General features: G+C 39.2%; 1 protein-coding gene across 2 annotated transcripts in view; it reads right to left on the bottom strand.

The window, feature by feature from the left end:
* Positions 1-4,352: 4,352 nt before the first annotated feature.
* Positions 4,353-25,666, bottom strand: part of IL13RA1 (interleukin 13 receptor subunit alpha 1) — a 79,443-nt gene continuing 58,129 nt past the window's right edge. Inside the window, exon 11 of one of the 2 annotated variants that reach the window (XM_054544998.2) lies at positions 4,353-4,967. In XM_054544998.2, the coding sequence (XP_054400973.1) occupies positions 4,926-4,967 (42 nt within the window). In that variant the 3' untranslated portion in view covers positions 4,353-4,925. Of the gene's footprint in view, positions 4,968-13,490; positions 16,296-25,666 lie in introns of those variants that run through there. The other variant, XM_024240739.3, reaches the window with a different exon arrangement.

Below are 25,666 nucleotides of genomic sequence, written 5' to 3'. Positions count from 1 at the left end.
ATTTCCCAGGGACATGGCCATTCTTATAGAAGACCATCACCAAAATTAAGACACTTGATAGTGATGCAATATTGTAATCTATGTCCCTACTCAATTTTGCCAATTTTGAGTGAGGACTGTTTTTGTTCTGTTTGGTTCTCCAGGGCATAAGGAAGATTAATGGGAAGATACATGACAAAAATGATTTTTTACTCTGGAAGTTGAAGATAGATCCAGAAAATTAGAAATATCAATAAATAAAATGGCCTTTCTCCAAAAATAGGGCACTCCCTGTTGCTGCAGGGATTTAGGCAGAGACTAGATGATTACCTTTTAGGAATGAGGGAGGGGATATCTCTTATGAATATGAACTATAGAATAAGCTTTTGTGGGTACTTCTGCAGGCCAGGTGAATTATATGCTATGTACTGGGCTTGATTCTCTTTTTTTCACTTATCATTTCTCATGTCAGGGCTGGTCGTTGGGTAGCTGAAGTAACCAACCATGGCATGGGGTTGAAGCAACCTCAACGTTCCATCAGCCTGGAAATATTTTCCCCTGACACCTTCTACAAACAGGTCAGCCCTGGAATAATAATATTAACATGTATTATGCACTTACAATGGGCTGGGCAATGGTGTACTTTGTAAGTGTCAACTCATTAAGTCTCCAAAAGCCATAAGATGTAGCTATTACTATACTATAATCCCTATTTTACCGATGAGGCATCTGAAGCTCAGGTGGGTTTTGGTATCTTGATTTGGTTCAGGTCTGATGTGTTAAAAGATTTAAGAAATTATGATCAAGTTGTTCAAATAAGTGTATACGGAGATTTTTAAAAAGCAGTTCAGCTGGGCACAGCAGCTCACGCCTGTAATCCTAGCAATTTGGGAGGCTGAGGCAGGCAGATCACTTGACCCAAGGAGTTCAAGACCAGTCTGGACAACGTGGCGAAATCCTGTATCTACTAAAAATACAAAAAAAAAAAAAAATTAGTGGGTGTGGTGGTGTACACCTGTAGTCCCAGCTCCTCAGGAGGTTGAGGTGTGAGGATAGCTTGAGCCCAGGAATTGAAGGCTGCAGTGAGGTGTGATCACGTTACTGCACCCCAGCCTGAGCAACCGAGCAAGACCCTGTCTCAAAAAATAAAAAATTGGTTCAATTATTTAAATGAAAAATAAAAATGAAAGAAATAAACCAAAAGATAGTATTTCAAGACTTCAAGAACATTAGTATTTCTTTGTCTGTTTATACCTATTCCTATTTTCATTAGGGCAGTCTAATTTGGAGGAGTTTTAAGGGGGTTCTTTATTTCTACATTTCCTGATTTTCTAGTTGTTGTTGTAATTGTTATTTTTTAGACATGTTTTCACTGTAGTTGACATGCTAACTCAGAATGAAAGATTTTCCCAGAGACTGTCCTATGTAAAGCAATCGAATCTCCCTGCTGCATTATCATTGTAGAAGACAGAGGAACAAGGAGGATGGCCCCTTCTTTCCCAGGCTTATAAGTTTCATAGTTTTCAGAACAGTTAATTTCTGGCTAATTCCTACCAATCCTTAAAATTTCAGCTTAAATGTCACATCCTCAGAAAAGTTTTTGCTACCCTGCAAGACTAGGTCAGAATCCCGTTACCCGTTCTCACAGCCTCATCGACCTTTTCTTCATCTCACCTCACCACATCTCACTGCATCATTGACCTTTCCTTCATAGCAATTATCACATTTAAAATGATTGTTTTCTGTCTTTACAGTTAGACTGTAATACAGGTTTCTGAGGGGCCCCATCTATTTTTTCTCCCTAATGTATCCTAGTACCTGACACACTGTGGCCACTCAATAAATGTTTGTTGAATGAAAAATGAGTGAATGAAAATCCAGTTCCACTTAGGAAAAAGATGCTAGCAAAAGAAAACATAGAAGAGTAAATTGTGCCCCTGGAGGCAAAAATTCAGTATTCTAGTATCAAAGGTCAGAACTAGGCAGTGACGAAGTCAAAATGAGGGGATTTGGGAGATCCGGCAGAGGGTGGTTCAGGCAAGAACTTTGGTCAGTTGCTAGAGTACAGTAGCAGCAGCAGCATGGAGGATCTCAATTCAGTGTTAGGATGCTGTAGCTGACTGAAAGTATTCTGCTTTCAGGGGTTCAGTCCTTCTGGAAATATGCTACAGAACATGTGCACCCATGGTTTCCTTCATTGGGGACAGAGAAGTAGAACTAGGCTGAAAAGAATTTAAGGAAGAACTATAAAAGGCTTTTGAGAGGAAGCGTCTTGCTAGTTCCAAAATAATGTCCTCTCTCATTAAGTGGCTTTCACAAAGCTGCCATTACAATTTCTACATGCAGCCCCCAGATGGCAGCAGTGTGTTACTCTTGGGCTGCCAAGTTCGTGATGAAGGCTCCGCTTTGACATCTAACCCACCATCCCATGACTGCCCCCAGAGCTAGCTTAGATTTGGGTTGTCCTCACACTGTGCTGAGAGGGCTTGCAATGTGTCTTATTTTGGGAATTACCTCATTGGTCTTTCCCTGGCAGCTGGCTCCCATAACCCTGACTCTTGAAGCTGCCCTCCTGTCATTGCCATCCATGAGTGTTCCCAACCCTGTAGGAAATCATAACCTAATGGTTCCTTCTAGCATACTACAGTGAACATGTCCAAAATGAAATTCGTATTTCTCATCTACTCCCCATTCCCCACCCAAGCCTGTGCTTCTCTATAACATTTTGAGCATCTCCCTCCCATTCATGGAGTCCTGGTGAGTCCACCTCTAAACTACTTCAGATCTGTGCCCTCCTCTCGTGTTTGCCAGGCATAGAGCGGATCCTCTCCACCTCTTGCCTAATCCCTAGGTCATCTGCTTATCTCTGTCATCTTTCTCTCACAATCCATCCTTCCACTCTACTCAAACTCCTACTGAGGACAGGGATGCCCCCTTTTGTTAATCTCTTCAGATTCTACTCTTGCTTTAATGTGCAGACCAACTAGCACTGCCCTCAAAAAACTTTTCTGGGTATCCTCCCAGCCCCGACACCCCCATCATTTTTTCCACTGCCTGTATACAGCACTTTACTTGGACCTCCTTTCATAACTCTAATTGCTAATATTCTGCCTTGTTGATAATCCATTATTTATATACATGAAAATGCCACTCTAGCCCTTAGCCAAGGTGGCAACCATGTGGCACAAGTACATCAACACCCCCCCCCCCCCACCAGTACTCAATAAGAGACATCACTAATAGATCTTAGCCATCTTCCCACTGAGCCCAAACCCAATCTCAAAATCCTTCTGGAAACAGTATTCCGGAAGAACTGATCCACAAAATGAAACAAATTTGCCATTCCTGCACTGGACTATCAGCAATAATAGGACAGAAAGTATGCACTGCACCTGTAGTCCCAGCTACTTGGCAGGCAAGAGGATCACTTGAGCCCAGGAGTTTGAGACTAGCCTGGACAAAATAGTGAGACACCATCTCAATTTTTTAAAAAAGAAAAGAAAGCATGCCCTATTCTTTGAATCTACTACAGTATCTCGTACACAATCTATATTTGTCAAAAGCCTTCTTGAATGAATTAATAAAAGCGCAAAGTGGAATACCGTAGACATTGATCATAGGAATGCTGCTCCCAGACTCCATGTTTCAATACTGCTGCTGTGAATATGGGTGTGCAAATATCCCAAGACCCTGCTTTTAATGCTTTTGCATAAATACCCAGAAGTGGGATTGTGAGTCATATGGTAGATCTATTTCTTTTTTTTTTTTTTTTTGAGACGGAGTTTCACTCTTGTTGCCCAGGCTGGAGTGCAATGGCACGATCTCAGCTCACCGCAACCTCCGCCTCCCAGGTTCAAGCAATTCTCCTGCCTCAGCCTCCTGAGTAGCTGGGATTACAGGCGCCCACCACCACGCCCGGCTGATTTTTGTATTTTTAGTAGAGACTGGGTTTCTCCATGTTGGTCAGGCTGGTCTGGAACTCCCGACCTCAGTTGATCCGCCCACCTCGACCTCCCAAAGTGCTGGGACTACAGGCGTGAGCCACCGCACCCAGCCCAGGTAAATCTATTTCTAACTTTTTGAAGAACTACCATTCTGTTTTCCATGGCTGTTGCACCATTTCACAATCCCACAAATAGCACACAAGGATCCTCATTTCCCCACATCCACACCAACACTTTTTATTTTATGGGTTTTTTTTATAGTGGCCATCCTAATGAGTGTGAGGTGATGTTCATTCACTTTTATTGCTAAGTAGTATTCCATGATGTGACTGTACCAAAAATTGTTCAATCGTTCACCCACCCATTGAAGGATATCTGAGTTTTTCTAGTTTTTGTAAATTATGAATAAAACCATTATAAACATTTCTGTAAAGTTTGTTGTGTGAACATATGTTTTTATTTTTCTGGGATACAGGCCCAAAAGTACAATTGCTGGACCACGTGATAGTTGCATGTTTCGTTTTTAAACAAACTGCCACTCTTTCTCAGAGTAGCTGTACCATTTTATGTACCCACAAGAAATATATGAGTGATATGATTTCTTTGCATCCTTACTATTATTGAGGTGTTGTCATTATTTTTATTTTAGCCATTCTGAGAGGTCTGTAGTAATGTTACCAAAACATCAGGACTTCCATCTAGGTCCTGTTTCTCACTGCACAGAAAGGCAAACACTGAGACAATGAGTATTGCCAAGGAAGAAGGCTTTAATCAGGTGCAGCAGCCAAGGAGACAAGAGATCAGTCTCAAACCCATCTCCCTGACCAACTAAAATTAGGTGTTTATATAGCAGGGAAGAAGTGAAACCATGGGTGGGAAAACAGGAATTAGGGAGGGATAAGGAAGAGGAGTTGGTCAACAGGAAGCAGTTGGTTTGTCAGCCAATCAAGAAGGGTGAGGGATCTGGCTTCTCACTGTCCGGATGTGGTGATTTGGTGATTTTCAGATCCTTGATACTATCTGGGAGGCCTGATGGTTTGTTTCCTGAGAAAGGAATTCAGATAAGACAAATGTAACTTTCTCAAGTTTTAAGACTGGAAGGATCAATTTCTATGTTTATTCAAAGAGATCAGAAACATCAGCTCTGTGGGACAATTGGGTTGGTTTCATAGTCACATGGTTTGTGTATTTCCCAGTGGTATTCAAGCCAGCAACTTACGGAAAACTGCATGATCAAGTGTAAACTCAGCAGATTTACAAAGCACACACTTGACCACATAATTTTTCTCAACCTAACATTCAGACCCATAAGCCTATTTTTCCACCCTGCTTTAAAATTTTCAGTGCATTGTAAAATATCAGAAAAGGATTGCCCCATATTGGTCTTAATTAATCCATGCTGAAGTACTCTCTTTTAGTATCACATTTCCAATTTGTTTATATTGGTCCTTATCATGTGGGAAAAAATTATACAACACAGATATGCTCTGTACTACCATTTGCAAAAACATTCCATAGACATATTAGAAGTTGGCATTTGTGTGTGTGTGTGTGTGTGTGTGTGTGTGTGTGTGTATGCATGGCTGGGTTTTTTTTTTTTTCTATTTTAAGGAAGACTATGTCTTGGTTGTGTGAGAACTTCAAAGCTTCAAGGCCAAACTTGAGTTTTCACTTCTTTCACAGATGTCTGACTATGCTTATAAAGAATTTCCAGAATTTGTTAGGCACCGTGGCTGATGCCTGTAATCCCAGCACTTTGGGAGGCTGATGCAAGTGGATCATTTGAGGTCAGGAGTTCGAGACCAGCCTGGCTAACGCGGTGAAACCCCATCTCTACTAAAAATACAAAAATTAGCCAGGCGTGGTGGCAGGCGCCTGTAATCCCAGCTACTTGAGAAGCTGAGGCAGGAAAATCACTTGAACCCGGGAGGCAGAGGTTGCAGTGAGCCGAGATCGCACCATTGCACTTCAGCCTGGGCAACAAGAGCAAAACTCTGTCAAAAAAAAAAAAAAAAAGAAAGAAAGAAGAAAAAAAGAGAGAGAGGAAGGAAGGAAGGAAAAGAGAAAACAAGAAGAATTTCCAGAATCCAATGGGATGCTGAACAAATTTTTAGTCAAAGCAATCTAGAAGGGAAAAAGAGCTACTTTGTGGCAGCAGTGCTGTATTCATTCCTAAATGCCAACGTAGTACAATTTTAAAGGCCAATCATTTGTTCCCAAATTCTCACCCCTGTATATCACAAAGCATCATTATTTTAAAAATCACCATGAGCCTTATTGGATCCTGATTCAAGCAAATTGTAGGAAAAAAAGACTTATGAGACAATTGGGGAAATGTAAACACTGACTAGATAATTGAGAATATTAAGCAATTATTGTTTATTTTTAAAGTGTGATAATGCTATTGCAGTTTTTTAAAACAAAAAGCGTCCTTAGTTTGTAGAGCTATATACTAAAGTATTTACAGATGAAATGATATGATGTCTGGGACTTGCTTAAAAATAATTCATTGTGTAGGAAGTAGGGAATGGGTGGCGGTATAGATGAAATAAGATTGACCATTTTGATAATTGTTGAAGCTAGTTGATGGGTATATGATCATTCACTGTTAACAGTCTCCTTACTTCTATATATATTTGAACTTTCCCATAATAAAATATTTTTTTTAATCCACCATAAAAGTGGTAGCATGGTTTGGGGAGGCTCCTTGCAATATGAATTTTATCCAGAAATGGTAACCCACAAACTTCTTAGCCCTCCTTGGCTACATTAGCAAAGATGAATTGATCAAACATCTTATGAGGCAGAGGCCACAAGGAACAGGAAATGAGGCAGGACAAGTCTGAAAAGAGGAAGTTAAGAAGGGCTTGGAACATGGACTCTTGCCAGAGTGGACAAGCTATTGCCAACCACTGAACGAAAGGGTTTGAAGTGTAGCAGCTGGAGAGAGGATGCTAAAAGAAAGTAGTAGACTCCTTAGGGGGAAGGTGTCTTGTATATGCATGTTGGTGGGGGATAGTGGGGTGGAGCTTGAATGTTCAAGGCTGTAAAACAAACTCACCCCTTGATTAGAGCTATCTTTGTCTCCCTTTGGAAACATCATGAAAATAAGACATGTAGAACTGATTCTTAATCCAAATCTCAAGTCAAACAATAACTCAGAATAATTTTCTGTTTTTTCCCCCATTTTCAAATCTACAAGTCTTAGGTCAGCTGCTTTTTTTCTATACCTGTTTCCATTATTTTCCCAAAACAATCAAAAGTTACTATTTTATTGATTGCGAATGTTAGACCTAAAGGAGCCCCTGTAGATCACTTACTCCTTTTTTTTCACAAGTGAGCAAACTGAAGCTCATAGAAAGAAAGAAACTTGCCCTGCATCATACAGTACCTAGGTAGCACAGTGCTGGCACATGGTAGACACTCAATAAATATCTGTTGAATCCAGGGTTGATACATACCTACCAAGTAATTATAGCCAGCATCTGACCTGACTGGTTGGTGCCCATGTCACATAGCTTTAATATCACCCCCCAATTGAACAGATGAATGAATGAAAATAAAGTAGTAAAGCCAGATTGTTCTTGACTTGCAGACATTCTTTTTCTGTAATTCTAGTTCTAGTCTTCATGGGGCCCTAAGTGGGCAGGCAGGGCCACCTTTGGCTGCGAAGCTTACAGCGAATCCAGGCCTCCTCTGGACTTGATGTTTGTTAATTGTCCATTAGCCTCCTCAGTGCCCCCAGGTACTGGCCAGCCTTATTTGGGGCTGCATGGCAGGCAGAGTGTACGGCAACCCTAACATGTTAAAGGTTTGATCTGCACTCTCATCCTGAGAAAGTAATTAATTTGGGCTCCAAACTACCTATTTTACTATCAGGGAGTGGATATCCAGTATTATTTTTCCAGTTCTCATCTACCCCAGGGATGAGGGGAGAGTGGAAAAAAGAAAAGAAAAAAGAAAAAAAATACTTTTAAGTGTTTGTAGAAGCATAAATAAGAATTATTTGCCTAATAAGAAATAATAATAAATAAGAAATATTTATTATTTATATAAATAAATAAATAAAATTATTTGCCTAATAAGAAATAAAAATAATAAATAAGAAATATTGCTAACTGGATTTATACCATAGAATTTTTTTCTAAAAACAGTGTAATTGGAAAATGCCATGTCATTACAAATTCACTACAATGAAGGCAAACATTATAGTATAATATGATATTGTAAACCAGGATTGTCATTTTCACATGAGAAGGGACAAGAAATTGGTTCCAGAATAACCGTATGTGCAACCACAACTACCATTTATTAAAGTTCACTGTGCTAAGCATTGTACGTTTTATTTCATTGACACCTCACAACAACGCTAGGTGGTAGGTCCTTTTAGCAACATTTTACAGATGAGGATTGAGCCTCAGGTAGATCAAGTTAAGAAAATCTCCCAAAAAGCAGAACCAAAAGACAAATAAAGGAAACATGGGAGAAAAAAGATATGAAAATTACAGAATCAGTCCAGGATGTCCAATATACAACTAATAGGAATCCTAGAGATAAAGAAAACAGAAGGGAAGCTATTGTGTGAGAAATAATAGAAAGCAATGTCTCAAAAATGAAGCATGAGATTTTGGATTGAAAGGGCTCACAAAGTCCAGCCCAGTAAATGGAAGAAGATCCACACTAAGGCATATCATTAAAATTTAAAACACCAAGAGAAAAGAGGCCAAGAGAAAACCTTGCAGATAAAAGTTACATGTAGAAAATTAGAAATCAATCAGACATTTCTAAAGCAACACTAGAAGCAAGAACACATCGGAATAATGCTTTCAACTTCTCAGAGGAAATTGTTTCCAATTAGTAATTCTTCACCTAGTAAAAATTTTAATCGTGTGAAGATTATATTTAGACGAAAAATGATTTTACAAAAATCACCTTGGCTGGGCGCAATGGCTCATGCCTGTAATCTCAGCACTTTAGGAGGCCATAGTGGAAGGACTGTTTGAGCCCAGGAGTTCAACATCAGCTTGGGCAACATAGGGAGACCGCCATCTCTACAAAAAAATAAAAATTATAGCTGACCATGGTGGCAAGTGCCTGTAGTCCCAGCTACTCGGAAGGCTGAGGTAGGAGAATTGCTTGAACCTGGGAGGTGGAGGTTGTAGTGAGCCAAGCTCGCATTACTGCACTCCAGCCTGCATGATAAAGCGAGACCCTGTCTCAAAAAAAAATAAATAAATAAAATAAAATGAATAAAACTTAGCTGGGCATGGTGGTATGTGCCCATAGTCCAAGCTAATTGGGAGGCTGAGGTGAGAGGATCACTTGAGCCTGGAAGGTTGAGGCTGCAGTGAGCCGTGATCATGCCACTGTACTCTAGCCTGGGCAATAGAATGAGACCCTGTCTGAAAAAAATAAAATAAAATCACCTCCCATGCAACCTTTCTAACGAACTTAGTAAACGGTGTGGTCCAGCAAAACCAGGGCATAATCCAAGAAGGGGGACAACTGGGAATGCAGGAAACAGAAGCTGGAAGTGGAGGGAATTCCCAGGATGGCAGCTGGGTGCTCAGCCTAGAGAACAACCATTTCAGGATGGATCAGGAGGGCAGCAAATTCTAAAGAGGGCTGTCTCCCCCCCAAAATTCATGAAACTCATGGATTACCTAATATGTTTGATCATATTGAGTGAAGTGTTATGGTTCTTCAGAAAAGTTTGGGATTGAACTCATGACAGGTACATAAACAAATCAAAGAAAGGGAGACAATATGGGAAAAAAACAAAAAAATATATAATTAATGGTACAGTGCATAAGTTAACCACAAGCAATATTTACATAAATATAATGCAAATATTGACTATTTTAACAAAAATATTTATACTTTTGGAAGAGAAGTGTGAGTATGTGTGCACATGTGTGTGTTGAGAGGCATAAAAGCAAGCTAATTCCTCATCTTCCACAGAAGAAAGTTAGATCATTTCTAAATCTAAAGATAAAAAATTACAATATTAGGGTATTATTCAAAAGTAAAGGGTTATATACCAAAAGAAACAGGTAAAACATGTTAAATGTAGTTTAAAATAACACAAACGTATTATATCACACTTCTGTAGGTCAGAAGTCCAGCACAGTGTGGCTGCACTCTCTGCTCAGGGTCTCACAAAGCCCAAATTATGGCGTCTGCCAGCTTGTGCTCCTATATGGAGGCTCTGGGAGAAAATCTGCACCCAGGCCCACTCAAGTTACTGGTAGTATCCAGTTCCTTCTCACACTTCCTACATGGCCCCTTACATCCTCAAGCCAGCAACAGCACTTTGAGCCCTTTTTGTGCTTTGGCTCTTTCTCCCTCTTCTGCTTTCAGCCAAAGCAGCCAATTTCTCGGTTTCTAAGGGCTTGATATTGGGCTCACCCAGATAATCCAGGAAAATCTATCTTAAGGCCTGAACCACAATTACATCTGCAAAGTTCCTTTTTCCATGTGAACTTATATAGTCACAGGTCCCAGAATTAGGGTGTTGACATCTTTTCTAGGAGCAGGAATCAGGGGTAAGGAGGAATGGGACAGGAGACTGCTTTTTTTAAATGATAAGCCCTATAATACTCTTTGGCTTTTAAAGTATCATACATGCATATTAAGAAATATTTGTTAGACACAATCATGGCTGGGCCCTTGTGAAAATCCTGATTTGGGTAGACCACAGGTTTCATCTAATGTATTAATTCCTTTGTTCTTCCTACTGCATTAAAGGGCCTGCTCCTCTGGTTATTTTTGGCAGTTTCGCTACATCCTGTAGTGAATAAGAGGTATTTTCTTGATTTGTAAAACAAAAATCATCTTAACCTTTATTGGATGTCAAAATTAATAGAGCCAATCTAGTCCAACCTCCTCATTTTACAGATGAGAACACTGATGCCTAGAGATGCCTAGAGGTAGTGTTTATAGCAAAGATTCTCACTTCCAAATGAACTCCACAACCTATGGTCACCATTAGGAGTCATGGATGGGATTATACATCACTGTCTAACACCTTCATTTTACAGATAGGGAAACAGACCCAGACAGAGAAAGTTATCTGCCCACATTCATTTAGAACTCCTAAATGCTAATCCAGGTTTCTTTCCCCTATACAAAGTAGCCTTCCCTTAACTAACCACCTGATACTAAGCCAAATCTTATTCACTTCTAAATTCCTATTACGTAACACATTGCCTAGCTCATAGATAAATGAATGCACAAATGAATCTCTTAAAAGACACTATAGGCCAGGCACGGTGGCTCACGCCTGTAATCCCAGCACTTTGGGAGGCCGAGGTGGGCCGGATCACCTGAGGCCGGGAGTTCGAGACCAGCCTGACCAACATGGAGAAACCCCATCTCTACTAAAAATACAAACATTAGCTGGGCGTGGTGGCGGTCACCTGTAGTCTCAGCTTCTTGGGAAGCTGAAGCAGGAGAATCCCTTGAACCCGGGAGGCAGAGGTTGTGGTGAACTGAGATCGTGCCACTGCACTCCAGCCTGGGCAACACGAGCAAAACCCCGTCTCAAAAAAACAAAACAAAACAAAAAAGACGCTATAAAATGCTCACTTTGCAATTAATGATTTAAAATCAGAAATCTTCCAGTTGATAAGCAATTTGGCAAAAATGCGAAATAAGATGTTTTTTTCTTTAGGTAACTGCCTTTTGGGGACAAGCAAATATACCACTGACTATATTATACAGGCTTTAAAGTCAGGCTGACTTGTTTCCCAGTGTTGTCTTAGTCTCTTACTAGCTATGTGATCTTGCATACATAGCTCAATCGTTCCATGTCTCAGTTTCTTCATCTGTAAAATGACGTTAACAACACAACCTAACTCATGGGACCAGCATGGAGATTATGTGAAATCACACATGTAACTCGGCACATAGGAGCCACTCAGAAACTATTAATTTTCTCTTTTTTTATAATGATCTACCCAATAAATACTGAAAACCAGCAGTTAAATATTTTCCTGTTGCTAATGGTAAACTAAAAATGTGACCATTAGGAAAGACAGTAAAAAGCCAGAGAACCTTCAGAAAGAAATCATCTCGGGGACTGATGTCAAAAATATCTAGCACATCCAAATGTCAGTAAAACTCCTCCCTTGCTTACAGTAAAAGCATGCCAAGATTTAGCTACAGTATTTACAAAAAAGACTTTGCTTGACTCAACCGTTACGGTTTAAAAGAAAACAGTCTCTGAAATAAATGTTCTTGTCCTCTTGCTTTCTTTTAAAACTACTACTAAGTTAGTAGCATTATGTGCTATTCATGTGAGCATAAGTTACACCTTTAAAAGAGCAAGAGTTCATGGAAACAAGGAAATGATAAATTACTCTGGAAATCAAATGTGCTTAGATCATTCTGGCTCCTCTACCCCTGAGACAAAGTGATCATGTTTGTGGCTACAGGAATTTGTTTTCCATAGATCTCATACAAATTTACGACTTCAAGGGGGTTCTCAATTTTAAATGTTTTCTGTTATAATACTCAGTGTTGATGTGTTAAGAATCAGAAAAGAGGTTTCTTATTTTAAAACAACAAGAACAACAACAAAACAGCTATACTTACCTAGAAACGGATTTTCAGAATCTTCCTGGATAATTCCAGATAAAGAAATAACTTGACCAAGATCAGCACCCTCACTCTTACCCTAGGGTTCGGATTCTATAAAGATTCAGGGTAATTAGCAAATGTGATCTGTTTGAAGACACACTCCTTGAGCTTAACACAAATGAGGGGAAGAAAACCTCCATGACATTACAACCATTTTGCTGTAGTTATAGAAAATATGAAACTATATCACCAGCTTTTAAAAGGACAGCTATTGAAAACTGATTTTTTCTTTTTTCTTTCTTTTTTTTTTTTTTTTTTTGAGACGGAATCTCGCTCTGTCGCCCAGGCTGGAGTGCAGTGGCACACTGCAAGCTCCACCTCCCGGGTTCATGCCATTCTCCTGCCTCAGCCTCCCGAGTAGCTGGGACCACAGTCGCCCGCCACTACGCCCAGCTAACTTTTTTGTATTTTTAGTAGAGACAGGGTTTCACCGTGTTAGCCAGGATGGTCTGGATCTCCTGACCTCGTGATCAGCCTGCTTCTGCCTTCCAAAGTGCTGGGATTACAGGCGTGAGCCACTGCGCCCGGTCGAAAACTGACTTTCTCAGTCTCTAATCTAACCTGCTAATATATTCCTTTGTGACTAGATGTCGCACATCATATATATCATTAATCATATTGCATTCCACTTTAGCTTAATATTAGAAAGGACCAACCCTCCATTTCCATTAATTATCATAACTACAATTTATTGAATACTTAAGTCCCTTCAGGTGCTGCTTACAAAGGCTAAATTAATATTAAACTAAGTGTATTCATGCCCTTATCAGAAAACATAGGCACACCAGAACAGCCAGAACATCAAAGAAGCTGATTATAAGATAAAATAGCTGGCTTGGAATTTTTTCATAATGTTTCTTCTTCTAACTCCAATTTTCTCTACCTCCCACCATTTCCACAAAATAAGACCAAAGGAAAACATTTGGGTGACATACAAAAAGACAATATTTATTTTACTCAAGCTTTCCTATAAGAAGTTAAACAGAAATAATCCCTGGTTGAAGACTACCAAAAATGTTAACATTGTTTCACATATTCCTTCAGTGCCCAGATGAAGGAAAAAACTTAACTGAACGAAAGAATAAGAATTACCATCCTGACAGTGGGTTTGCTTAGGTATGTTAGGAAAAAATTCACATAGGCTAGACCTAAAATAGTAAATGAGCCCACTAGTTTCCCACAGGGGATGGGAAATCCACTGATACAGACACCTCCAAGAGCTCCCAAGACCTAGGGATCACTTTTTAGTGACTATAAAACCACCACAGGTATTCCCATAACTTCCTTTTCCCTCCCTTTTCCCTCAGCTATTTTACTGCTAAAAGAAGAGGATGGGAACAAAAGATCACTTCCCCACTCCCAGACTGCATGACTGTCAGCATCAACGTTTGTTGGGAATTTCACAGCATCCTCTTCATGGCCATCTAAATAGGATTAACAGTAAAAAATGGCTAGGGGGAGGCATGGGTTTTGCTTCCCAGAATTATAAAATACCTGGAAAGGAATTAATCTCATTCTTATACAGGAAAACCAAATATTCTTTCTGGAGAACAGCAGAACAAAGTAGAACATCTACTATGGCTGTCTCCCAGCCTCAATCTGACTTCAAGAATAAAAGGACAAGGAGGAAACAACTTTACATCTGCCATTGTCATGAACCCCAGCTTCCTCAGAGAAGCCAGGGCACCATGCTTCTACACGGCCATGGAAGCAGATTGCCACTTGTACCCAAACCTGTAGAGAGTGAGGGTTTCTTATCTCCCCGCCCCTAGGAGCAGGAATTGCAAGTAGCATCATTGTATTAATATGATTGGTAAATGTTTGAACAACTTGGAAATAAAGTTCTCAAGTTCCTACCGGTAATATGAGTCTGTGTGTGAGGAGAGAAATGGGGTGGGGGAAATGCCTCTCATTTCCCATACTTCTTTAAATTTGGGGGAAGTAAGAGTAGAGGGGATATATACGGATATGTTGTGTGGATAGGTGAGAATGGAACCCAATATATGCCCCCCAAAAGCATAAACAGAGCCTTGGCTGGCTGGCTACCAATGTAAGATGCAAAAGCTATTTAATTAATCATTTATGGCAGAGAAAAGAGGAATCCTGGACCCATCTTGTAAAGAAAGAGAAATAGGTTCAAGTATTCTTTTTTTCTCAAGCGAATAGCAATGTTCTAAGTGAAGATACCACCTCATCTCTGTTTAGAAAATGCACAAATATCAATGCTGAAAACCCTCACATGGAAGTTACAAAATATGCAAGAATTAGTCATTGTTTCTCAGATTACTCACTCTTAACCTGAGATGCTAATTATCCTCTGCTCCTCCAGGTCTCCTGAGCAGATTTACATCCTAATTTCCAATGAAAGTCAAAAGGCTACAAGGAAGGGAAGGAGGGAGAATGCAAAAGGGGAAATCAGTGCTGGAGTTGTGGAGTTAAAAGGTCTGAAAAATGACTGGTGGAGATTAAAAAAAAAAAGTGGCAAGAACTGAGGAGTCTCAAATAGACTGTAAACCCCTGGAAGCGGTCTGTGCTTCACACCCGGGGGCCTAGCACAAACCAAAGACACAGTAAATGCCACTTGGGTAGCAGAGGTGAAGAAAATACATTGTTAGAGACTTCATGGTTGAAACTCTAATACCCAAGGAGTCATTCTACCTCCACTGCCCCTAACAGCCTACAACGGCTTTGAAAGGTCTTGGCAAAGAAGCTGCCTCTGGTTTTTCTGTAGTTGTCATCATCATGGCCAACACTGATTTCTGGGGCTTTCAAAGCAGAGGAAAATGCCGTCGAAGGGAATGATGACTCCAGAATATTAAGAGGTTTTTGGTTTTTTTTGTTTGCTTTTTAGACAGAGTCTTGCTCTGTCACCCAGGCTGGAGTGCAGTGGCATGATCTCCGCTCACTGCAACCTCCACCTCCCAGGTTCAAACAATTCACCTGCCTCAGCCTCCCGAGTAGCTGGGATTACAGGCACACACCACCACACCCGGTTAATTTTTGTAGTTTTAGTAGAGACGAGGTTTCACCATTTTGGCCAGGTTGGTCTCGAACTCCTGACCTCGAGTGATCCGCCCTCCTTGGACTCCCAAAGTGCTGGGATTACAGGCATGAGCCACGGGACCCAGCCCAGACTGTTCAAAGAGTTTCAATAGCCACAAACATGGTTCAATGGGATCCCAAACAATACATATCAGATTTTATCCATTTTGTTTGCTACATGTTCTTTGTGACTCAAGTTTGACATTAGCATTTGCACCCCAAATGAGTTCCCCTACAAATAAAATTTGTTCATGTTGACACAAAGAACACAAAGCAAGTATAGATCCCTCAGGAAGTTGTCACAACTCTTGATAAGATTAACTCCACTGCTATCACCACTTTTTGCTTTGTCCCCTAGTTTGAAGCCTGCTGGCTTTTATAATTCAATGAGAATGACTCCACACTCTTCTCCAAAGTGCCCATTATTTTTAGTTTTTCGGTGCACGACTCAACATAAAGACCTGTGGCTCTTATGAGCTGCCTGTTTTTAAATGGTGCAGTAGTTTCAGTTTCCATTTAATAAGTCCCCAGATAACAAATGGAGAATGGGAAGAATCTTCTCAAGGTCACAATGAAGGTAAAAATAAATTATCTCCATCACTGAGAGGCTTTCTTCAGGTTTTCTATCAGCACTACAGAGTCGGTTTCCTCCTTGGTTTGCTTCTCATAGATGTCGTACTTCTTCCAGTGCTAGAAGGGAGGAAAAAAACACATACACAATGACATTTCTAAACAGTGTTCTTTCCCTGAGTACTTAGTGCCAATGCTTATTTTTAGGTTTGTGTGGATGGAACCGTAGGGATATGATTTCCTGTTTTTTGTTTTTTGTTTTTTTTTTGACCTAAGAATCTTTATCTATCTGAATGATTAATGAAACAGAACAATCAGGAATTAACATTAAATGGAGGTGGGAATCATGAGATAGTTACATGATGTACAATGACTATCTCCAGAAATAAACAAATTTGGACATTTCCAACATTGGAAATAAAATATATTAAGAAGAATAAAAGGATGTCATGCCCTTCTTACTCCAACTGTTTTGCTGAGACCTTTATTACCTTTATTTTCTTAATGCTCATTGCTCCAGAGACATAATAGGTTCAAAAAGTCAAGTAGCATCGAGATGAATGGTAAAACATAAGATGTTCCTAAAGTCTTACTGCAATTGAAATTGCTGAAAGACCCTATATTAAGAGCTTCATCTAACATCATTTGCTAGAACAGGAAATTACACATAAAGCACACTTATCTTGAACCCAATTAAAGCATGTCTCTTATGGTAAAAGCCAATATCCTGGTCCTTGCTTTTTTTTACTTTTACTTGTAAATCAGAGGAAAGGGTGAAACATGAGCTCGGTCCTCTCGTCTGTAAAATAAAATTGTTATACTAAACCAGGGGTCAGCAAACTATGGTCCACAGGTCAAATCTGGCTGAATGCTGGTCTTTGTTTCGTATTGCCTTCACCTGCATTCATGTTATAATGGCAGAGTTGAGTTGTGACAGAGACTGAATGGCTTGCAAAAACAAAATCATTTACTATCTGGCCCTTTACAGAAAAAAGTCTGCCAAACCCTGCATTAGATTATGTCTAAGCTCGTTTTCTGCACAGATGTTCTTAGGAAAAGAAGTGGAAAGAAGAAAAACAGAAACGAGCTGCCTCAGGTTGTGCAACTGAAGATGGACTGGGCAAGTTAAGAGATGAGGGGATGAGTTGGGAAACACTGCTCAAAATATGCAAATTATTCTAAACAAATTATATAACCCTGACACACCTACTAGAATGGCTAAAATTAAAAATACCGACAATTCCAAGTGCTCATAAGAATGCATAGAAACTAGATCTCTATGTATTGTTGGTAAAAATAAGATAGTGCAGTCATTATGGAAAACAGTCTGACACTTGGTTATAAAATAACACATACACTTACCACATGACCCGGAAATCCCACTCCCAGGTATTTACCCAAGAGAAATGAAAACATGTCACACAAAGACTTCTACATGAATGTTTATAGCATTTTCACTAATAATAGATTAAAAACTAGATACAACTCTGATGTCCTTGAACAAGTGAATGGTTAAATAAACTGTGGTTCAACCATATTACAGAATACTGCTCAGCAATAAAAGGAAATGAACTACTGACACACACCACAATGTGGATGTCTCTTAAACGCATTATGCTAAGTAAAAGAAGCCAAACTCAAAAAGCTATGTACTGTGTGATTTCATTTATAGGACATCTTGTAAGACTTTAAGGACAGAAAATTGATCAGTGTTTGCAAGGATCTACGATTAACAGAGGGGGTTGACTGCAAAGGACCACAAGATAACTTTTAGGAGATGATGGAAATATTCTATGTTTTTATTGGAGCAGTGGTTACAAAATTGCATATATTTTCTAACATTCTTCTAACTGAACACTCAAAAAAGAGTAAATTTTATTGTAAATTACACCTCAAACTTGATTTTAAAACATGTGAAATGTACAGATTTCTAATAAAAACAATTTGAAAAAAATTATATAACCTTGAAAAAATGGCTTATTTAATAAATAACACTAAGACAACTGGGTAATATAAGCATTTGAAAACAATGCTAAACCCTACCTCATAGCCTACATGAATAAATCCCTGATGGATTAAAGATCTCAATGTAAAAAAAATCAAATAAGTACTAGAAAAATATGTAGAGGAACCACTATATAAATCTAAGGTGGAAAGGGCTCTTTACACCTAAAAATACAGGAAGATTTGACTGCATAAAAAAGGAAAAACCTTTTGTACATCATTAATCACCCTAAATACAATACAAAGGAAAACATGGATAAGAAGCCAAAGGGTTAATATCTAATATGTAAAGAGCTTTACAAACCACCAAAAGATGAATACAACAAGGAAAAATGGACGTGGAACAAGAATTTCACAAAAGAAGTAATTCAAGCCAATGAACTTGGGAAAAAGTACAAAACCTGACTAAAATTAAGACGCTCTTTTCTCATCTATTAACTTGGCAAGAATTTTAAAATTAGGTAATATCATATTGGCAAAAGTATGGTCAAACAACCAGTCGAACATACTGCTGGTAGCTATATGAACTGGCACAACTTAGTTGTAATTTATGCTTCTTATGAAAAAAATTCGTTTGTGCATTTTAATGCCCCAGTTTCCTTAACACAAAGGAATCATACTCTCCATATGTAACCTGGGTGTTTCACCTAACAGTGTATGTTATATTTTTATACATCAGTAAAAGTGATCTACCTCATTTTAACCTCTACATAATATTTTATTGCATGAATGCACCATAACTTATTTAGCCAGTTTCCTTAATGGGAATTTAATTTGTACAACCGTTCTGGATGACAATTTGTCAATACAGGTAGAGTATCCCTTATGCAAAATGCTTGGGACCAGAAGTGTTTCAGCTTTTGGAATATTTGCACTATATCCTTACCAGCTAAGCATCACTAATGCAAAAATCTGAAATTCAAAATGTTGCAATGAACATTTCCTTTGAACGTCACGTTAGAAAGTTTCAGATTTGGGAGCATTTCGGATTTTAGATTTTCAGATTAGGAATACTCAACCTGTATCAGTCAAAGAGTTTAAAATATATATATCCTCCCCCTTGATCATGCAATTTGGCTTGTAACAATTTATCCTAAGACAGTAATAAAATATTAATACATATGCTTATACTTAGCTGTGAAATGATGCCTATATAATGAAATTTAGGATTCATCCAAATGCCAATAGGAATTTTCTTAAGTACATTATAATATGTGCACACAATGGAATATTATTTAGCCACTAAAAACTATATTATAGGGGACCAGGGTTGACTAACTTTTCCTGAAAATGGCTAGATAAGAAGTATTTTCGGCTTCGGGGGCCATATAGTCTCTGTGCCTATAACACAACTCTGCTGTTGTAGCATGAAAGCAGCCACAGACAATATGTAAATGAATGGGCCTAGCCAACGAAACTGTATGGCACTGAAATCTTAATTTCATGTGCCATGAAATAGTATTCTTACATTTTTTTCCCAACTATTTAAAAGCATAAAAACCATTCTTAGGTTAAAGACTGTACAAAAACAAGTGGCAGGCAGAATTTGCCCCTTGGTCTATAGTTTGCAGAAAAATTCTGCGAAGAAGATGGTGGTAGCAGCATCATTTTTGAATCTTCCCAAATATCACCACAAAAAAAACACAAGTTGGAAATATAAATAGGAAAGTGTTGCGTGAAGTCAGGGACCCCAAACGGAGGGACCTGCTGAAGTCATGACAGAAGAATATAAATTGTGAAGATTTCATGGACATTTTTTAGTTCTCCAAATTAATACTGTTATAATTTCTTACGCCTGTCTTTACTGCAATCTCTGAACATAGATTGTGAAGATTTCATAGACATTTATCACTTCCCCAATCAATACTCTTATAATTTCCTATGCCTGTCTTTACTTTAATCTCTTAATCCCTTCATCTTCATAAGCTGCAGATGTATGTTGCCTCAGGCCCCTGTGATGATTGCGTTAACTGCACAAATTGTTCATAAAGCATGTGTGTTTGAACAATATGAAATCTGGGGACCTTGAAAAAAGAACAGGATGACAGCAATGTTCAGGGAACAAGGGAGATAACCATTAGGTCTGACTGCCTGGGAGCCGGTCAGGACAGAGTCATACTTCTCTTATTGCCAAAAACGGGTAAGAGAAATATCGCTGAATTATTTTCCCAGTAAGGAATATTAACAATTAACAGCCCTGGGAAAAGAATGCATTCCCAGGAGGAGGCCTCTAAAACGGCTGCTCTAGGAGTGTCTGCCTTATGCAGTCATAGATAGGGATGACACACGCCCTAGTCTCCTGCAGCGCCCCCAGGCTTATTAGGATTAGGAAATTCCTGCCTAGTAAATTTTAGTCAGAATGGTTGTCTGCTCTCAAACCCTGTTTCCTGATGTTTATCAATGACAATGCGTGCACAGCGGGACCAGGAACCTCATTAGTAATTCTAGTTTTGCCCTGGCCTTGTGACCTTGTCCTGCCCATTTGCCTTGTGATCTTTTGTTGCCCTTGAAGCATGTGATATCTGTGACCCACACCCTATTTGTACACTCCCTCCCCTTTGAAAATTGCTAATAAAAATTTGCTGGTTTTAAGGCTCAGGAGGCATCACAGAACCTGCCGATATGTGATGTCTCCCCCGGACATCCAGCTTTAAAATTTCTCTCTTTTGTACTCTTTCCCTTTATCTACCAGACCGGCTGACACTTAGGGAAAATAGAAAAGAACCTACGTTGAAATATTGGGGGCTGGTTCCCCCGATAGGAAAGTAAATCCAAAATCTACCAACACAAGATGAAATCTACAACAAAATAAGATGAAAACGTTTCCCCCATGAACCTCAAAGTAAGAGTGAATGTGGAAAAATTAGAGATAGTTACAGGACAAAAATGGTATCAGCTGTGGAAGAGTATATAAATGGACTCAACATGGCATCCTACAGATCTGAGAACTGTAAAATAACTCAACTTCAGCAAGTAAATTTATGAACAACTGATAAAGGGAAGGGTTTGCATCTTCGAACAGTGATTGAGTGCAAGAGTCCATGGTCTAGACTGAAAGCAGCCTGGGCCTCCAGAAACTCAAAACTAATCCTTAATCCCTTCCAGGGCAAAGCTGCACTCTGAGGAGAAACTGGTGAGACTGGATCACAAATTGGCCAGGACAGGGACAAGAGAGACAAAAAAGAAAGCCTAGATCAAAGCAGAAAAGGCAGACAGAAAGGGCCAGGAGATTTCAGAATGTAATTCACTAGAGGATGGAGCTCTATAGCCATAAAATTAGGGGAAAAAAACAACTTGTCTAAATCAAGCCTCCTTCTAAAAGTTCAGGAAACTGATTTCATACAAAAATGAACAACAGAAGCTAGGCGTGGTTGTTCATGCCTATAATCCCAGCACTTTGGGAGGCCAAGGCAGGAGGATTGCTTGAGCCCAGGAGTTTGAGACCAGCCTGGGCAATATGGTGAAACCCCACCTCTACAAAAAAAATAAATTTTTTTTTTTTTGAGATGGAGTCTCACACTGTTGCCCGGGCTGGAGTGCAGTGGCGTGATCTTGGCTCACTGCAACTTCTGCCTCCAGGTTCAAGCGATTCTCCTTGCCTCAGCCTCCCAAGTAGCTGGGATTACAGGCGCCTGCCACCAAGCCTGGCTAATTTTTTTGTATTTTTAGTAGAGACGGGGTTTTGCTATGTTGGCCAAGCTGGTCTTGAACTCCTGACCTTGTGATCTGTCTGCCTCAGCCTCCCAAAGTGACAATTATTTTTAAAATAAAAATTGTTAAAAATTAAAGAATAAAAATGAGTCACAGAATAACTCTCTTACAGAATTAAAACATAACAGAATGATATATCCACAAAATAGATGAAAACTATAACCTAATATTTCAAAACTAGCTGAAGTATATTTAAAAAGTTACATGATATGAAAAAAGTAAACAATGTAGAAGAATATATTAAAAGTCAATATAAACAACTCAGAAATTGGATGACAAAACTCACAGAAGAATTAAAAGTAAAAGAAGGCCAGGCGCAGTGGCTCATGCTTGTAATCCCAGCACTTTGGGAGGTCAAGGTGGGTGGATCACTTGAGGTCAGGGGTTCGAAACCAGCCTGGCCAACATGGTGAAACCCCATCTCTAATAAAAATACAAAATTAGCCAGGCGTGGTGGCATGTGCCTGTAATCCCAGCTACTAGGGAGGCTGAGGCAGGAGAATCACTTGAACCTGGGAGGTGGAGTTTGCAGTGAGCCAAGACTGCACCACTGCACTCCAGCCTGGGCGATGGAGTGAGACTCCATCTCAAAAAATAAAATAAAAGTAAAAGAAAATAATCATTTCAAAATTGAAGACTAAGCTAGAAGAAACACAGGGCAAATAAACACAACATATCATCAGATAAGATCTTAAATAGATTAAAAAGTAGGATTTTTTAACAAAAATGAAATGAAGGCAGATGAAAATTATTGAAGAGGATGTGAAAGGGCTGAAGGGCTGGGTGCAGTGGCTCACACCTATAATTCCTGAACTCTGGAAGTTCCAGGTGGGGGAATAACTTGAAGCCAGTAGTTCAAGACCAGACTGGGCAACACGGCAAGACCACGTCTCTAAAAAAATTTAAAAATTAGCCAGGCATGGTGGCACACGCCTGTCCCAGCTATTCAGGAGGCTGAGTTGGGAGGATCACTTGAGCCCAGAAGTTGGAGGCTGCAATGAGCTATCACGGTGCCACCATACTCCAGCCCAGGCAACAGAGCAAGACCCTGTGCCAAAACAAAAAAGAAGATGTGAAAGGTCAAAGAAAACATGGGAACAGAATAACTAAAATCTGTAAGTGAAGAAACTTTTACTAAAATTAAAAAAAAATAGATCTAAAATTACATACTGAGAAAGCACACCATATACCGCAAAAAATCACAACACCAACACATATTCTGGTAAAATTATTGGACTTTGAAGAAAAAAATCCTTTGACAACCAGCCAAAAAGGCCAAGTGTTTTAATACAGGAGGAAAATTATATTGTGTGCTGACTCTGACAAAAACATATTATGCCAGAAGAAAATGGATGACACATTTAAGATAACGCAAGGCAGGACCTATGAGCCATGGATTTTATATCTTGCCAAAATGACTTTCAATGATAAATGCAGCGAATTCCATCAATTTGTAAATAATTCAGGAAATGCCGGTCCCATGAATCCTTCCTGAGAAAACTTTCGAGCTTCAAACAACCCAAATGACTGGAGCAATGCTGACACGAAAAAATGGTAGTGAGCATCAAGTGTATCTCCACACATTGAAGTAAGACTAAATGAGGGCTCTATGTAAGGACACAATGGAGATGTTCAACATCTTTAAAAATGGGGAGCAAATGGGGAGAGCATATGGAAAAATATCTTTTTAATCATCATTACAAATTATTTTATAATATATAAAAAGTTCAGAAATTCCTTTCTCATTTGTTACATTCAAATACAATTCAATATGACAGTGTTATTAAGACACATAGTGAAGGTTCCATAAGTATGAACTATTATTATTGTGGTTGCTATTACTCCATTTATCACTAAAGGTATTTCAGTTTCCCTATGTTGTTCACATACCATTAAAGATAGTTATATCTGAGTGATAGGATTAAGAGTGATTTTGTCTTTCTCTCTTGACTATCTGTAGTTCTAATTTGTCTATACTAAATGTATACTGCTTTTAAAAGAATACATATATATATATATATATATTTTTTTTTTTTTTTTTTGAGACAGAGTCTCATTCTTGTTGCCCAGGCTGGAGTGCAGTGGCTCAATCTCGGCTCATTGCAACCTCCGCCTCCCGGGCTCAAGTGATTCTCCTGCCTCAGCCTCCCAAGTAGCTGGGATTACAGGCATGCATCACCATGCCCGGCTAATTTTGTATTTTTAGTAGACGGGGTTTCACCATGTTGGCCAGGTTGGTCTCGAACTCCTGACCTCAGGTGATCCGCTTGCCTCAGCCTCCCAAGTGATCAGAAAAAAAAAAAAGTTTTAATTAAAAAAATGCATGACTGTATAGCAGCGAAGTGTATGTGTGTGTGTGTGTGTGTATAATATGGATTTTTCACAAAAACTGTAACTATTAAAAATGCACCCTGAAAATTACACTTTTGTTTCTGGTCATTAGACCCAACACTTGGCTGTGCTGGACAAGAGAAAAGCAATTTGTTTTAATGAGGTGAACACTACAACAGAAAGAGCTTCTCAGAATACATTAATCTTTCTGATTGCCTTTTTTCATCCCCAAAATTTGAATTACTCTCACTTCCACCCTTTATCAACACAGTGGTCTTTTCCTGAGTACTGCTTCTATGAATATGTCCATGTAAGGTAAAAGAAATAAATGCAATGGCTCTTTCCTATTATTCAATTCTGTGAATTATACGCCTGTTTAATTTTAAAACTACTTGTAGAAAAAAATAAACAAATCCACACAATTACCAGCCCAAAATTCAATCCTTACTGCCAATTTTAAAAACAAAAGTAATCAACAACAGAGTAATGGCCAAAGATGAAAAACATCATAGATGAAGAAAATCAGTGATTAGGGGGCTTACACAACTGGCTTTTAGTTGGTAATTATCTGAGCCTAGAAAAACGGCATGTTATATAGGTTTTTATAATTTAAAGGCATAAATTTGGTAGTACAATGAAATATCAATTTTCAATTTAAGATTACTTTCAAGATTTGGTTAAGATATTTTCCAGAGTGGATTGTCTATAGAAGTGAAGTGAGCTTCACGTACTTTAGCCCCATGCAAAAACACTGGCCTTTGGTATACAAGTCTACCTATTTCATGCCCCCGTCCCTCTTCAGATTAACATTCAAAACAGAAAGTTATACAAAATGAATTGTAGATCTCCACACCTTAAAATCATTGCAACTTGAAAAAGAACAAGTTGAGGCTCGGTATGGTAGCTCATGCCTGTAATCCCAGCACTTTGGGAGGCCAAGGCAGGCAGATCATTTGAGCCCAGGAGTTTGAGACTAGCCTGGGCAACATGGCAAAACCCCATCTCTACCCCAAAAAAAAAAAAAAAATTAGCTGGGCGTGGTGGTGCACACCTGTATTCCCAGCTACTTGGGAGGCTGAGGTCAGAAGATCACCTCAGCCCAGGAGGTTGAGGCTGCAGTGAACCATGTTCGCACCACTGTACTCCAGCCCGGGCAACATAGTGAGACCCTGTCTCAAACAACAACAACAACAACAAAAAACCAAGTTGAATGTGGTGGTATGGAGAGGAACAACTTGGTACTATGAGGTGTCTATTAATCCAACTCCTCACCTTAAAATGGATAAAGGGAAATGATTAAACATGCATCTTGCCTTTTTAGTAGGAACTCAATTTCAGAACAACTAAAGAGCTCAGTTGATGACTGAAAGCAGCGCTTTATAAGATACCTGTCAGCTAATAAGTGTAGAAATGGGCCAGGCACGGTGACTCATGCCTGTAGTCCC

This window comes from Pongo abelii, chromosome X (genome assembly GCF_028885655.2).
Source record: "Pongo abelii isolate AG06213 chromosome X, NHGRI_mPonAbe1-v2.0_pri, whole genome shotgun sequence".
Classification (NCBI taxonomy): domain Eukaryota; kingdom Metazoa; phylum Chordata; class Mammalia; order Primates; family Hominidae; genus Pongo; species Pongo abelii.
The sequence above is the reverse complement of the archived record's forward strand: the minus strand, read 5'-3'. Positions and strand labels throughout refer to the sequence as shown.